The sequence below is a fragment of the Pseudophryne corroboree genome, chromosome 7, assembly GCF_028390025.1.
Source record: "Pseudophryne corroboree isolate aPseCor3 chromosome 7, aPseCor3.hap2, whole genome shotgun sequence".
NCBI classification, from domain to species: Eukaryota; Metazoa; Chordata; class Amphibia; order Anura; family Myobatrachidae; genus Pseudophryne; species Pseudophryne corroboree.
The window spans coordinates 180513924-180530012 of NC_086450.1; the positions used below are offsets into that span (position 1 = coordinate 180513924).

Here is a 16089-nt window from a genome sequence, read left to right on the forward strand (position 1 = left end):
GAACTCAGGAGAGCTCTCTGCAGTGCACCCATCCTGCTCTGGGCACAGTGTAAAACTGAGGTCTGGAGGAGGGGCATAGAGGGAGGAGCCAGTGCACACCCAGAGTCCAAAGCTTTCTTAAAGTGCCCTATCTCCTGCGGAGCCCGTCTATTCCCCATGGTCCTTACGGAGTCCCAGCATCCTCAAGGACGTTAGAGAAAGATAGACTGTGCAGGCAAGTCAATCCTTGCTAGATCGGTGTACTATCTAGTTCATCTCACATGTCAATGACATCTCACATAAGCCAAAATCGTAAGCACACAAGAAAAGTTAGTCAAAATCTGTGCTATCTGGGCTCCAGGGAGTTCAAGGGAAATCGCAAGTGAAAATCGGGCATAGCAAGGATCTCACCGTGTGTACACACCCTAAGCTTTGTACAGTACCGACTAAAATCCCCCAGTAAGAGATATTTCTACTGTAGATACATACAACTAATTCCTGTGTGTTTTGTTTGCACCAATCAGCGATTTGCCACTTTTTATTTTACCCCATTGACTTTAAATATTGCTCAGTATGTTTATGGCTTATCTCATGTGTATGGTTTATCTTTAGTGTTATATATAATGAGAACTACATTTGTATATGAGGCTTCTGAATTTCCCACTGTTCCTGTGAATGCATACAACTATTATATATATATATATATATATCTATATATCTCTATAATAGTTCTAGCTTAACGTTGCCTTGCCATAACTACACATCACCACATCATACCGTGTCTTACAGTTATTTAATGATAGTTTGCTGTGGTGTTGTCTTCAGAGAACGGAATTGTTGTAATCACCACTCCTTTCTCCCCCAGGCGGATTTGCTGCTGTCACTTTCATTTATAAACAAATTTCTGCACTGTTTGTCAGTACACAGGGGACCAAACCCAGACTCATTGTCACAGGGATCGCAGACATCACTGAGAATCTGGTTTAGCAGCTTACTTGTGCCTCACAGGCATCACACTTTCCTAGTAAATTGATTGGCTGCTATCTTATAAATATGGCAGCCTACGGGTGCAGGTGACTGATACACATCCCACACACGCCACGCATTGCATCGCTTACATGTAGTTAGGGTGCACAGCATGAGCCATATCAGCACTAATCATAAAAGATTTGGGCACGGATTCCTCGAAGGAGGTGAGATTCTGGGGACTGCTAGAAATACGACGCAGGATCAGCTCCGTCAGCAGTGACCCCGCTCCATGAGCGCTATCCGATCCAACCTAATAAAAGAAACATACAAGACATTTTAATAAAAATAGCTTTTAAAAGAATATGGCGGATAGGCTGCTCTATCATTATTTATTACTTTTTGTATTTTGCTATACTACCCTATATGTTATCAGATTAAAAATAAGCATTCACAGCACTGTAAGACAATGTTTAAACTGCTCCTAAAACACCAGCTTAATGCCGCATTTCCTTACAGACCAACTCTAATACAGATTACACGTTCTCCCCAGATAGTAGATCTACTTTATATTCTAGTTCTTGTATCCAACTCTTATCTTATCTCCGTAAATCGGTATAAACTGATTACACACAGAGTAATTACACTGGGGTATTTTGGACATTGCTGTGCAGACCCTAAACTAGAAGTCCTCATGACAAGTCACCCAGGAATGATCAGATGGGATATGCCAGAGTACGTACATGAAAGTTACGTTGTCAGCCAGTCTGGCTCTTTAACCTAATTAGCCTGAAATTGGTAGGCGAGATGTCCCAATAATCACATCTGATCAATCAAACGGTGATTAAACACTCCCTAGGTGATGACCACATCTGCGTGGATATCGTCACGGTGTGATATTGTGTTTTGCAGTAATATCTCAATCACCAGAAGGGCATTCTGACTTTCCAGAAGTGCTGAATGGTAATATGATTTATAGGCTTTTCCAGAGCGGTGTAACCTTTTCTAAAAGAATTTTGTCACAAGTGCTGAGGGTTAAGCACTGTATTACTTGTACACTCAGATCATTTATAGAGGGTGACTGTAATAGGAGGTCACATACTTTCTTGTCCTCAGAGTCACTGCAGCTGTTCCTGGTTGTATGATCTCCCCCTCTGCACCTGCTCCTGAACATCCCTGTGTGGTGTATATTGCAGCGTCATGTATCTTGTGTCATAGTGGATCATTTGTCAATGCCCCCCTTTTCCCCCCAGCATTTCTCACCTCCTCGTTGTCATACAGAGTGATCATCCTGACGTTGGGGTCATTGGTGAGAGAGTTTGGCGAGTCACAGGAGCCAAGGAGAGCCTACGGTGAGATTTACAACAAAAATATTGAGTAGGAGACATAGGGGGTAATTCAGACCTGATCGCTCGTTAGCGTTTTTTGCAGCTCTGCGATCAGGTCACAACTGCGCATGTGTATGCACCGCAATGCGCAGGCGCGTCGCATGGGTACAAAGCGGATTGTGGCTGTGCGATGGTTTTACGAAGAATCCATTCGCACAGCCGATCGCAAGGAGATTGACAGGAAGAAGGCATTTGTGGGTGGAAACTGACCGTTTTCAGGGAGTGGTTGGAAAAACACAGGCGTGTCCAAGCGTTTGCAGGGAGGGTTCCTGACGTCAATTCCAGCCCCCGGACAAGCTGAAGTGATCGCAGCGGCTGAGTAAGTCCTGGGCAACTCAGAAACTGCACAAAGTTTTTTTGTACCACTCGGCTGCACATGCGATCGCATACTTGCACAGCTAAAATACACTCCCCAGTGGGCGGTGACTATGCGAACACAGGACTGCAAAAAACAGCTAGCGAGCGATCTGGTCTGAATTACCCCCATAGGCTGAAAGGCCAGCTATAGAGAGAGTCAGTGCGACACATTCCCTGCAGAACAATTATGGCCAACCGCTCCAGAAAAATAAGATTTTACTTACCGGTAAATCTATTTCTCGTAGTCCGTAGTGGATGCTGGGGACTCCGTAAGGACCATGGGGAATAGACGGGCTCCGCAGGAGATAGGGCACTTTAAGAAAGCTTTGGATTCTGGGTGTGCACTGGCTCCTCCCTCTATGTCCCTCCTCCAGACCTCAGTTAGAGAAACTGTGCCCAGAGGATATGAACAGTACGAGGAAAGGATTTTTGTAATCTAAGGGCGAGATTCATACCAGCCACACCAATCACACCGTATAACTTGTGATAAACTACCCAGTTAACAGTATGAACAATTAACATAGCCTCGGTTCAAGACCGACCAACTATAATATAACCCTTTTTGAAGCAATAACTATATACAAGTCTTGCAGAAGAAGTCCGCACTTGGGACGGGCGCCCAGCATCCACTACGGACTACGAGAAATAGATTTACCGGTAAGTAAAATCTTATTTTCTCTAACGTCCTAGTGGATGCTGGGGACTCCGTAAGGACCATGGGGATTATACCAAAGCTCCCAAACGGGCGGGAGAGTGCGGATGACTCTGCAGCACCGATTGAGCAAACACAAGGTCCTCCTCAGCCAGGGTATCAAACTTATAGAACTTCGCAAAAGTGTTGGAACCTGACCAAGTAGCCGCTCGGCAAAGCTGTAATGCCGAGACCCCTCGGGCAGCCGCCCAAGAAGAGCCCACCTTCCTAGTGGAATGGGCTTTAACTGATTTAGGCAGCGGCAATCCAGCCGCAGAATGAGCCTGCTGAATCGTGTTACAGATCCAGCGAGCAATAGTTTGCTTTGAAGCAGGAGCACCCAGCTTGTTGGATGCATACAGGATAAACAGCGACTTCGTTTTCCTGACTCTAGCCGTTCTGGCTACATAAACCTTCAAAGCCCTGACCACATCCAGTAACTCGGAATCCTCCAAGTCACGAGTAGCCACAGGCACCACAATAGGTTGGTTCATAAGAAAAGATGACACCACTTTTGGCAGAAATTGTGGACTGGTCCGCAATTCTGCTCTATCTATATGGAAAACCAGATAGGGGCTTTTATGTGACAAAGCCGCTAAATCTGACACACGCCTAGCCGAAGCCAAGGCTAATAGCATGACCACCTCCCACGTGAGATATTTTAACTCCACCGTTTTAAATGGTTCAAACCAGTGTGATTTCAGTAAACTTAACACCACGTTAAGATCCCAAAGTGCCACTGGAGGCACAAAAGGAGGCTGAATATGCAGCACTCCCTTTACAACGTCTGAACTTCTGGTAGAGAAGCCAACTCTTTTTGAAAGAAAATGGATAGGGCCGAAATCTGGACCTTAATGGAGCCCAATTTTGGGCCCAAATTCACTCCTGACTGTAGAAAGTGAAGGAAACGGCCCAGCTGGAATCCCTCAGTAGGAGCATTCCTGGCCTCACACCAATAAACATCTTTTCGCCATATACGGTGATAATGTTTAGCTGTCACGTCCTTCCTAGCCTTTATTAGCGTAGGAATGACCTCACCCGGAATGCCCTTTTCTGCTAGGATCCAGCGTTCAACCGCCATGCCGTCAAACGCAGCCGCGGTAAGACTTGGAACAGACAGGGCCCCTGTTGCAACAGGTCCTGTCTTAGAGGAAGAGGCCACGGGTCCTCTGTGAGCATTTGTTGCCGATCTGGATACCAGGTCCTTCGTGGCCAATCTGGAACAATGAGGATTGTTCTCACTCCTCCTTTCCTTATTATCCTCAGCACCTTGGGAATGAGAGGAAGAGGAGGAAATACATAGACCGACTGGAACACCCACGGTATCACCAGGGCGTCTACCGCTATTGCCTGAGGGTCTCTTATGTCGTTTTTTTGTTGAGGCGGGATGCCATCATGTCCACCTGTGGCAGTTTCCACCGATATGTGATCTGTGTGAAGACTTCCTGATGAAGTCCCCACTCTCCCGGGTGGAGGTCGTGTCTGCTGAGGAAGTCTGCTTCCCAGTTGTCCACTCCCGGGATGAACACTGCTGACAGAGCGCTTACGTGATTCTCCGCCCAGCGAAGAATTCTGGTGGCTTCTGCCATCGCCATTCTGCTCCTTGTGCCACCTTGGCGGTTCAAGCCACTGCGGTGATGTTGTCTGACTGAATCAGAACCAGTTGGTCGCAAAGTAAGTGCTCCGCTTGACGTAGGACGTTGTATACGGCCCTTAGTTCCAGGATGTTGATGTGAAGGCAAGTCTCTTGACTTGACCACAGACCTTGGTAATTTCTTTCCTGTGTGACTGCTCCCGACCCTCGGAGGCTAGCGTCCGTGGTCACCAGGACCCAGTCCTGAATTCCGAATCTGCGTCCCCCGAGAAGGTGAGAACTCTGCAGCCACCCCAGGAGTGACACCCTGGCCCTGAGGGACAGGGTGATTAACCAATGCATCTGAAGATGTGATCCGGACCACTTGTCCAGTAAGTCCCATTGGAAGGTCCTCGCATGGAACCTGCCGAAGGGAATGGCCTCGTATGATGCCACCATCCTTCCCAGGACTCGAGTGCAGTCAAGCACTGACACCTGTTTTGGTTTTAATAGATTCCTAACCAGTGTCATGAGCTCCTGAGCTCTCTCTATCGGGAGATAAACCCTTTTCTGGTCTGTGTTCAGAATCATGGATAGGAAAGGCAGATGAGCCGTAGGAACCAACTGCGACTTTGGAATATATAGAATCCAGCCGTGTTGCCGTTACACTTCCAGAGAAAGTGATACGCTGTTCAGCAACTGCTCTCTTGATCTCGCTTTTATGAGGAGATCGTCCAAGTATGGGATAATCGTGACACCTTGCTTCCGCAGGAGCACCATCATTTCCACCATTACCTTGGTGAAGATTATCGGGGCTGTGGAGAGACCAAACGGCAACGCCTGAAATTGGTAATGACAATCCTGTACCGCAAATCTGAGGTACGCCTGATGAGGTGGATAAATGGGGACATGAAGGTATGCATCCTTTATGTCCAGGGACACCATAAAATCTCCCCCTTTCAGGCTTGCGATGACCGCTCTTAGCGATTCCATCTTGAACTTGAACCTTTTCAGGTATATGTTCAGGGATTTTAAATTCAATATGGGTCTGACCGAACCATCCGGTTTCGGGACTACAACATGGTCGAATAATAACCCCCTCCTTGTTGAAGGAGGGGAACCTTGACCACCACCTGTTGAAGATACAATTTGTGAATTGCAGTTAACACTATTTCCCTCTCGTGGGGGGAAGCTGGCAGGGCCGTCGGTGAGGGGGCATCTCCTCAAAGTCCAGCTTGTATCCCTGAGACACAATATCTATTGCCCAGGGATCCAACAGGGAGTGAACCCACTTGTGGCTGAACTTACGAAGGCGTGCCCCCACCGGGCCTAGCTCCGCCTGTGGAGCCCCAGCGACATGCGGTGGATTTTGTAGAGGCCGGGGAGGACTTCTGTTCCCGGGAACTAGCTGTGTTGTGCAGCTTCTTTCCTCTGCCCCTGCCTCTGGCAAGAAAGGACGCACCTCGGACTTTCTTGTTTCTTTGTGTTCGAAAGGCTGCATTTGATAATGTCGTGCTTTCCTAGGCTGTGCAGGAATATAAGGCAAAATATCAGAATTACCAGCTATAGCTGTGGAGACCAGGTCCGAGATCCCTTCTCCACACAATCCTCAGCCTTCCATATGCCTCTTAAGTCGGCATCACCTGTCCATTGCATATTCTACAGGACACGTCAAGCAGAAATCGACATAGCATTGACTCTAGAACCCAGTAGACTAATGTCTCTTTGGGCATGTTTTATATATATATCTCTTAAGACAGCATCTTTAATATATGTATCTCTATATATACATATATATATATATATATATACACATACATACTAGGGTCTCAATCTCTGCTGATAAGGTACCTGTCCACGCTGCTACAGCGCTATAAACCCATGCCGACACAATCGCCGGTCTGAGTAGTATACCAGAATGTGCACGCTATCTGCAGGATCCCTGAGGATAGCTGTTAAGTCAGGGCTACCTTTTGGGCAAACATGACACCCTAGGGGAAGATTCCCATCGTATCCTGGCCCTAGTAGGGAAAGGATACTCCCTGAGAAGTCTTTGTGGGAAACTGCAGTCTCTTGTCTGGAGATTCCCGCTCTTTTTCATCATGAGAGGAGGGAAATTTACCTCAGCTTTCTTCCCCTTAAACATGTGTACCCTTGTGTCAGGGACAGATGAGTCATCAGTGATATGCAAATCATCTTTTATTACAATAATCATATATTGAATACTTTCCTGCCATTTTGGCTGTAATTTTGCATTATCGTAGTCGACACTGGAGTCAGACTCCGTGTCGATATCAGTGTCTATTATTTTGGATAGTGATCATTGAGAGACTCTGAAGGTCTCTGCGACATAGGGACAGACATGGGTAGATTCCCTGTCTGTTCTCTAATCTTTTGTGCAATAAATTCACCTTAGCACTTAATTACACATATCCAAACAGGTGTCGGCGTTGTCGACGGAGACACCCTCACACACACATTTGCTCCATCTCCTCCTTAGGGGAGCCTTTTACCTCAGACATGTCGACACACACGTACCGACACACCACACACTCAGGGAATGCTCATCTGAAGACAATTCCCCCATAAGGCCCTTTGGAGAGACAGAGAGAGAGTATGCCAGCACACACCCCAGCGCTATTAACCCAGGAATAACACAGTAACTTAATGTTAACCCAGTAGCTGCTGTTTATATTGATTTTTGCGCCTAATTATGTGCAGGGGAGAGGCTGGGGAGCTTCCTCTCAGCGTTCTGTGGAGAGAGAAATGGCGCTGGTGAGTGCTGAGGGAGAAGCCCCGCCCCCTCGGCGGCGGGCTTCTATCCCGCTCAAAATCGTTAAAAAATGGCGGGGGCTCAATTATATACATGTACAGTGCCCAGCTGTACATGTATATACCTATTTGCCATCAAGAGGTGTTACTATTGCTGCCCAGGGCGCCCCCCCCTGCGCCCTGCACCCTTACAGTGACTGGAGTATGTGAGGTGATGTGGAGCAATGACGCACAGCTGCAGTGCTGTGCGTTACCTCTGTGAAGCTGAAGGCTTCTGCCGCCTGAGACGTCTTCTTGCTTCTGCTCTTCTGGCTCTGTGAGGAGAACGGCGGCGCGGCTCCGGGGGTGGACGCCCAGGACGAACCTGTGTTCACCCCCTCTGAAGCTAATGGTGTTCAGTAGCCGAGGCAGCAGATCCTATCAGTTAAGTAGGTCTGCCCCTCTCTCCTCGGTCCCTCGATGCAGGGAGCCTGTTGCAAGCAGTGCTCCCTGTAAAAAAGTAAAAATCCAAAACAAAAATGCTTTCTGTAGCAAAGAACTCAAGAGAGCTCCCTGCAGTGCGCCCTTCATTCTCTGGGCACAGGATCTAACTGAGGTCTGGAGGAGGGACATAGAGGGAGGAGCCAGTGCGCACCCAGAATCCAAAGCTTTCTTAAAGTGCCCTATCTCCTGCGGAGCCCGTCTATTCCCCATGGTCATTACGGAGTCCCCAGCATCCACTAGGACGTTAGAGAAAAACACATTAAAAAGATAGCTAAAAGGTGATATTATCAAAATATGTTTCTCAAGTATGGTGCAGGGGTATGCTGGCCCCCCGGGATCCCGGCCGCTGGCCACTCATACTACACCCTGGTGCAGAATAATTAAATTGCAAAATAGTTTTTTTGTTTTTGATAATGAAGTTTTACAAATGTGTTAACACATTTTGAATGGTGTATCCCCCAGCAATGGGAGTACCCATGTTTTAAAAGGATAAAATAGCTCTTAGGGCCTAATTCTGAGTTGATCGCAGCATCACATTTGTTAGCAGTTGGGCAAAACCATGTGCAGTGCAGGGGGGACAGATATAACATGTGCAGAGAGAGTTAGATTTGGGTGGGGTGTATTCAAACTGAAATCTAAATTGCAGTGTAAAAATAAAGCAGCCAATATTTACCCTGCACAGAAACGAAATAACCCACCCAAATCTAACTCTCTCTGCACGTTATATCTCCCCCCCCCCTGCAGTGCACATGGTTTTGCCCAATTGCTAATAAACTTGCTGCTGCGTCCAACTCAGAATTACCCCCTTAGTCGTAAAAATTACACATAATCAAGTAATTAATGTTGTTAATTGATACTTTGAGCCCAGTCATCTCCCAACACTGTCTTTTCATTGCTGTGATTTACAGTATTGTGCGCTGTGATTTACTCTGTGGCTATAGCCACAGGCGCCGATGTATTCTTTGCAATAAATTGGTTCAAAATCTATTTTAAAAGTAAATTATTTGCATTGTAAATGAGTACCATGTGCTAAAGCAGGGATGGGGAACCTTTGGCCCTCCAGCTGTTGTTGGGCTATACATCATGCCTTGCAATAGTTTTAGCATGGCCAAATAGCAAAACTTTAGCAGGGCATGCTGGGATGTGTAGTTCAACAGCAGCTGGAGGGCCAAAGGTTCCCCATCCCTGTGCTAAAGGGTGGTAGTATGCTGGAAGACAAAAGCCATCATTTCTCAAGCCCTGGAAAGTGATAAATAGCACGGTGATAAAGTACCAACCAATCAGCTCCTAACTGACATGTCACAGGCTGTGTTTGAAAAATGACAGTCAGGAGCTGATTGGCTGGTCCTTTATCACGTGTAATTTATTACTCTCCAAGGCTTTGATAAATCTGGGCCAAAATATCAGTTCTACACAGTGCAACCGGAAGCAATAGCTCTAGCACCTCCATGTAACATGCTGTAGTTATGACTAAGCCAACACATTAGAAAGTAAATAGTTAATTTTTTACATCACGCAGGAGTGCTCATCATTGTTTTGTCACAGGAAGAAATTATACACATATACCGATAAGATATAGAATCCCTGTCCCTCTTTTAAAGAGCATCTACTTTACCTCTGTACTAAATTGGTAAAAATAGCTAATTTATAAAGGTCAATAGAGATTGCCAGCACGGAGCCGATTCAATGACTCCATCATAGACACCAGTGATTACACAATGCAGAGAATCCCATGAGTATTTAGTATAGAAGGTACATAGCATAAGAATTAATATTTGCAATATTAATTCAGTATTTCCATCATTCCAGCAGAGATACCTACAGTTCTGCCCATAAATACAATGGAGAACAAATCTGTACACTTACGTATCCAGTCCCAAAAAAAAAAAGGAAGATTGTACTATTTTTAGAATGACTCCTTTCAGAGTGCACTAACATCATTACGCAGTGGATAACGGAATGCAGATAAACTGTGCGTCATCCCTTGGGTGATGTTGCTCTATGATAGATGATACAAATATCTGTTCTATTCATCTATCTGCCATCATCAATCCCATCGATTCCCCTTCCAGCAATCCTAAAACAGCAGATGTCCCCGTCTACAGGCACACAATCCCGCCCCTAGCATCTGCTTCTAAACTTATATCATTATCAAGGCAATAAGTAAAGGATATGTAACCGATACCCACCTGGAGGGCACAATAACAGCTGTGCAAATTATCCAGGCGTGGTCCAAAGATAAACTCCTCATAGGCGCCTCCTAAAGTCTAATAGAGAAAGGGTGCATTTAGTACAGGTGTCTTTGTCACCTTTGTCACGCTGACCAGAGTATGGGGGACATGTACAAAGCAGGGATAAAAGTGGAGAAGTGAGCCAGTGGAGAAGTTGCCCACGGCAACCAAACAGCTGCTCTGTATACTTTTATAATACACAAATTATAAATGTTACTTCAATGTTGATTTGTTGCCATGGGCAACTTCTCCACTGGCTCACTTCTCCACTTTTATCACTGCTTAGTACATCTCCCCCTATATCTCATGTGTAGCAGAGTGTATGACATGACTTAGGTTCAGTATCTGCAGAACAATGTCCAAGTTTAGGTCATGGATGTGTCTTTAGTTGTGTAAAATCAGCGTACAGATGTGTCCTCATACCTCTATCCTCAATACGCCACGTAGTGGGAGGTGCCTGGTGTGAGAGAGATGACAGGCCCCATGCAACTCCACTAGCATGGGGCGTCCTATTTTGCCAAAAAATGCATCTTATTTGCAACGCAATGTGACTTTTACGCATTGAGAGACTGTGCTGATTAATGTCATATGTGATACTTGTATATCCGTGTGCGTCTGAGTCTGTATATGAAGCGGAACAGAACTTGGCATGGAAAAAAGCCGCTGCATCGTAACACTTTGACTGTATGCAGATTCAGAGCAGCAGATTGCACACAGATATACAAGCGTCGCATATTAAACAGCACAGTCTCATGGTGCACCGTAGTCACATTGCCCAGTGACTAAGTCACATTCTTTCGTCTAAAACGGAAGAAAAGACGCCCAACGGTAGAAGATTCTCACGGAACCGAACGTGTCAAGACGGGCTGTTTGGCCCGACTGCAGCAAAGATGGATGAGGACATACCTGTAGTAGGTCTTGACATCAAATTCTGAGAGTATGATTTACGAAAGGGTGTATTTCATTGTTAGACATTGTGATTTCGCACTGGTTGCCAATCTATAAAGTACAGACTAATCAAATCATGCATTACCTTGCAGGTGTAACATTTTATATTTCCTCCCATTTACCCTGTATAACAGTCATATCATTATATTCATATCAGTATTTTGGACCCGTCATACAGCAGGTCGCGAGCAGATACAACGCATTTACAGAAATGTTTACTTGTTAATGAAGAAATACATTATTGAAGTCTTTGTTGTAGTGTTGCCTTATTATAGTTTGTTTATAAGGGATGTACAGTAGTTTGCATCCCGAACGGATGGGATGCCAGCGGTCAAAAGACTGGCGCCGGGGATGGTTAGGTTTAGACTGCAGGTAGGAAGGGTTAGGGGGAGGGTAAGTGTAGTTTTAGAGAAGTGTCAGCATCCCATACCCAACCCGTTTATAATGGTCTAAGGCAGGCATGTCCAAACTGCGGCCCTCCAGCTGTTGAGAAACTACACATCCCAGCATGCCCTGACACAGCTTTAGCATTCCCTGACAGCAAAACTGTGTCAGGGCATGCTGGGATATGTAGTTTTACAACAGCTGGAGGGCCGCAGTTTGGACATGCCTGGTCTAAGGGGTCTATTCCCTAAGCCTTGGATGGAGATAAAGTGCACGGAGATAAAGTACCAGCCAATCAGCAACTACCTGGCATGTCACAGGCTGGGTTTCAAAAATGACAGGAGCTGGTTGGCTGGGACTTTGGGGGTCATTTCGAGTTGCTCGCTCGCTAGCAGATTTTAGCAGCATTGCGCTTGCTAGGCCGCCGCCCTCTGGGAGTGTATCTTAGCTTAGCAGGATTGCGAATAGAAAATTCTTAGCAGTTTCTGAGTAGCTCGAGACTTATTCCTACACTGTGATCAGCTCAGCCCGTTTCGTTCCTGGTTTGACGTCAGAAACACGCCCTGCGGTTCGGCCAGCCACTCCCCCGTTTCTCCAGACACTCACGCGTTTTATCCTGGCACGCCTGCGTTTTTCCGTACAATCCCAGAAAACGGTCAGTTTCCGCCCAGAAACACCCACTTCCTGTCAATCACACTCCGATCACTTCAACGATGACAATTCTTCGTTCGGACGTGAGTAAATCTACTAAGTTTTGTGCTAAAATACTTAGTGCATGCGCGCTGCGTACCATGCGCATTTTTGCCTTAATCGCTCCGTTGCGAAATCGGCAACGAGCGAACAACTCGGAATGACCCCCTTTATCTCTGTGCACTTTATCTCCATCCAAGGATTAGTAAATAGACTCCTTAAACTTAAACTTTCAGTGCATAATATATTTTAATAGAAAAGTGACATTGTGCAGACATGTTGCAGTGGCCTGGCAACATCAAAGGCAGTTAGATGCAATGGCAGCTCAGAGGTAGGCGGGTATGGGGAGGCCACGCATATTCCTTGCGTGGTCTCAGTGAGGCCATGATATGGACTACTGTAGAAGACAATCTTAGCTGGATACACACTAAGTGTTATATTGTACAAAATACATTCTAATGTGACTCAAAATGATATATCATGCATCGTATAGTGGAACAAAGCAATCAACAACTGCAGGTAGTTACATCTATGCTATAATGATATATCACGCCATCGTATAGTGGATTGTGCAGAAAGTACGGTGGTGCAATATATCATTACATTGTGTAGCACTGTCGGTAGGATACAACTTGGTGACATCTTGTCCAGGAGATCTGGAGTTCTCTGGAAGTAGTCTTTGGAGGTACCTAGAGGAATTTAGGGTCCTTTGCACAACTATACCCTGTATGGCCAGAGAGGAGAAACCAGGATTAACTGGGATACCCTTACCCTGCCTGCTTTCATTTTGTGCAACATCTTCAGCAGAAAAGCAGGTGGCAGATGTACATATGTGAGAAAAAGTTCTGTCCATGGGAAAGATATTACATCCCCCTTTAATGCTCCGTTTCCACAGGATGTGGGATGATAGACAGTGTCTAGTTAGACAGTCAATAGATAGACAACATATGTTAGACAAAGATTAGGTTGACAGGGTCAAAAGGTCGACGTGAAAAAGGACGACAGGGTCAAAAGGACGACGGTCAAAAGATCGACAGGGTCAAAAGGTCGACACCATTTTTTGCATTCTTGTAGTTTGTGTGGATCGTTTTGTCATCTGGGACCTCCAATTGTAAAAAGGCATCCCCTTGCGGGGCCCACCACAACGTTTATAACCAACTCTAAACCGACATGGATAGAGAAGGTATGAAATAGTCCAAAAACATGGAAACCCCCCCCCCCAAAAAAAAAAAAAAAAAAAAATACAACAACCCGGTGTCTACCTTTTTTTCATGTCGACCTTTTGACCCTGTCAACCTAATTTATGCTAACATATTGACTAACTAGACACTGTCTATCTATCATCCGGATACCGTTTCCACACTCTAGGTACAAAGGTAGTATAGGATTCTGAGCTATAGAAGGATTTGCAAAATGATCTATTCTAGGAACCGCTGAAGGTTTGTACCAATGTTTGAAATATTAATTTAGGGGAACATTGCCCAAAGTCAGGAGAACAGTCTTTGAAAATATCATTCCCTAATCACCAGGGATTTTGTAACAGGGATCTAGGCCTCCTTCCTGTTTAGAGTAGAAAGTGCAGTTGTTGTCCAGACAAATTTGAACTGCAATATCCCATAGGTGACAGGGAATTAAAGCTCTGTGGGCTAACATGGCTGGCCTTAACTTGAGCAGATTAATATGAGCCCACTACTCCATTATGGACCATCTGCCTCTCACTGTCTGGTTTTGAGTGAATGCTCCCCAATTGTGAATGGAAACATGGAAGAGACTTAGGTGCAAGGCCTTCCCTTTTCTGATAGCTTTGTCTAGGTGTATATTCTGATGTTGAACTATCAATGAAATGTAATTCTGACCACTTTCTCTGGAAGGAGTCAGAATAGATTTTAACTAATTTATGGAAAATTTGAGTATGCCAGGGTAGACAGAGTTAGACCCTGGTGACTGACTAATATGTCCAGGACTATTATGCAGTGGACTACTTTCTGACAAAGTGACAATAACATAACATGGAACCACTGCTTTCATTAAATGTGTGCAGGTTTAAGGTGCTATTGAGAGTTGAAACACTATTACAGACCACTGAAACATCTGGCCTCATTAGAAAATAGCAAAGCTGCCTATGGTTATGGTGAATTGAGACCAAATGGAAAACCTCATATACAGTACCTGTAGGTCTAGTTTGAGGCAAAACCAGTTTCTGGCCAAAAAAAATCCTGAACATCCTAAAGTCATGTAAGTGTGTATTCAGTGCCTTTACATTTAGCTATAGTCTGAATGAGTCATTTGACCTCTATGGGAAATGAATTGTCCAGCCCACTAAAGCTGGGTCTGCCAAATATTTTCCCTCTGCTGCCAAGCTTTATCTAGCAAGGGGCTGCAATTCCTGAGCATAAATTATGAGTCTTGTAGTGAACCTATGAAATCTGGGCCAAATAGGTCTGTGTCTACCAAAAATGGGCATGTAAAGTGGTCTCAGTCTAGATCTGGTCGACCAGCGAGACCTTCACCAATAATGAGGGTGGCTCTACTAATGGCCTTGAACAGCCAGGGACATGCAGTCAGCGGATGCAGTGCTTCCCCTGTCATTAATGATTAAAATAATGACAGGGGTCATAAGTATCTTCTTTGTATTAATCTAATCATTATTACTGTTTAAATGGAGTTGGGAGCTGCTGTCAATGGGAAAAATGTGGGAGCAGGGGGCGGGGCCAAGCCTTGGGCAGTTAAAACCCATTGAAAATACATAGAAAAACGGCACCATTAGAAGTGCCGCTTTCATACAGGGACGTGCTTTCAACCCATGAAAGCACGCCCGTCAGTGAGGCCACAGTGATTGGCCATCGGATCCGTCACTGGATCTCATCACTGTGTGGGCGTGGCGGTGGTGCGGGCGTCAGTGACGGCAGAGGCGCGGGCGGCAGGACATGGTGGAGGTGAGAGTATTAGCGGCAGGCAGGGATCAGAGATCCCTGCCTGCCATTCTGCAGAGTTTGGCAGCAGAGTGGTACCAGTTTCAAAAATGGCGCCTCAGCGTCATTTTTGAAATTCAAGATGGCCACCGCGATCCAATCATGGTTCGCTGCGTCATCACCCCGACCCCTCCGGCTGACTTATAGAAGTCAGCGCGAGGCAGCGGCGTCAGTGCGACGGCGGAGGAGGAGCAGTGAAGAGCTCCTGAAGAAAGAAGATGCCGTGGAAGTCCATGATTGGCGGTAGCTATAAAAAAAGAGCTTAACAGCCACCGCCCACCAGGTGAAGACGCTGGAAGCCCTGGGAAGGCGGCGGCCATGCAAAAGAGCTTAAAGGCCGCCGCCCCCAGGTTAAGACCCTGACTAATAAAACTTTTTTTTTTTTAAGACGGTGTGGTTTTTTTATTTTAATATTTTCTTTACAGGTGGACTACAGGTGCCAGCGGGCCCTTTATGTCCGGGCATGCTGGCACTTGTGGTTCTCCAAGTGCCAGCATGCTGGGGCAGGCTTGCTGGGACCTGTAGGCCACCTGTAAAGAACAATATTACCATACAATGAACCCAGCACCCACCGCCACCAGGGGTGTGGGGTATAGCACTGGGATATCAGCCCAGTGCTGGTTGTTGCTCGGGAGGGGGGACCCATTTTTATTTT

At 45.9% G+C, this 16089-nt stretch overlaps 1 protein-coding gene across 3 annotated transcripts in view; it reads right to left on the reverse strand.

Annotated features, from left to right (window-relative positions):
• DNPEP (aspartyl aminopeptidase) overlaps positions 1-16089 on the reverse strand; it is a 74246-nt gene that overhangs the window by 26673 nt on the left and 31484 nt on the right. For all 3 annotated transcript variants that reach the window (XM_063933847.1, XM_063933849.1, XM_063933848.1), the window contains exons 9-11: positions 10399-10476; positions 2209-2292; positions 1098-1258 (exon numbers count right to left, since the gene is read on the reverse strand). In XM_063933847.1, coding sequence (XP_063789917.1) covers positions 1098-1258; positions 2209-2292; positions 10399-10476 — 323 coding nt within the window. The remainder of the gene's footprint in view (positions 1-1097; positions 1259-2208; positions 2293-10398; positions 10477-16089) is intronic.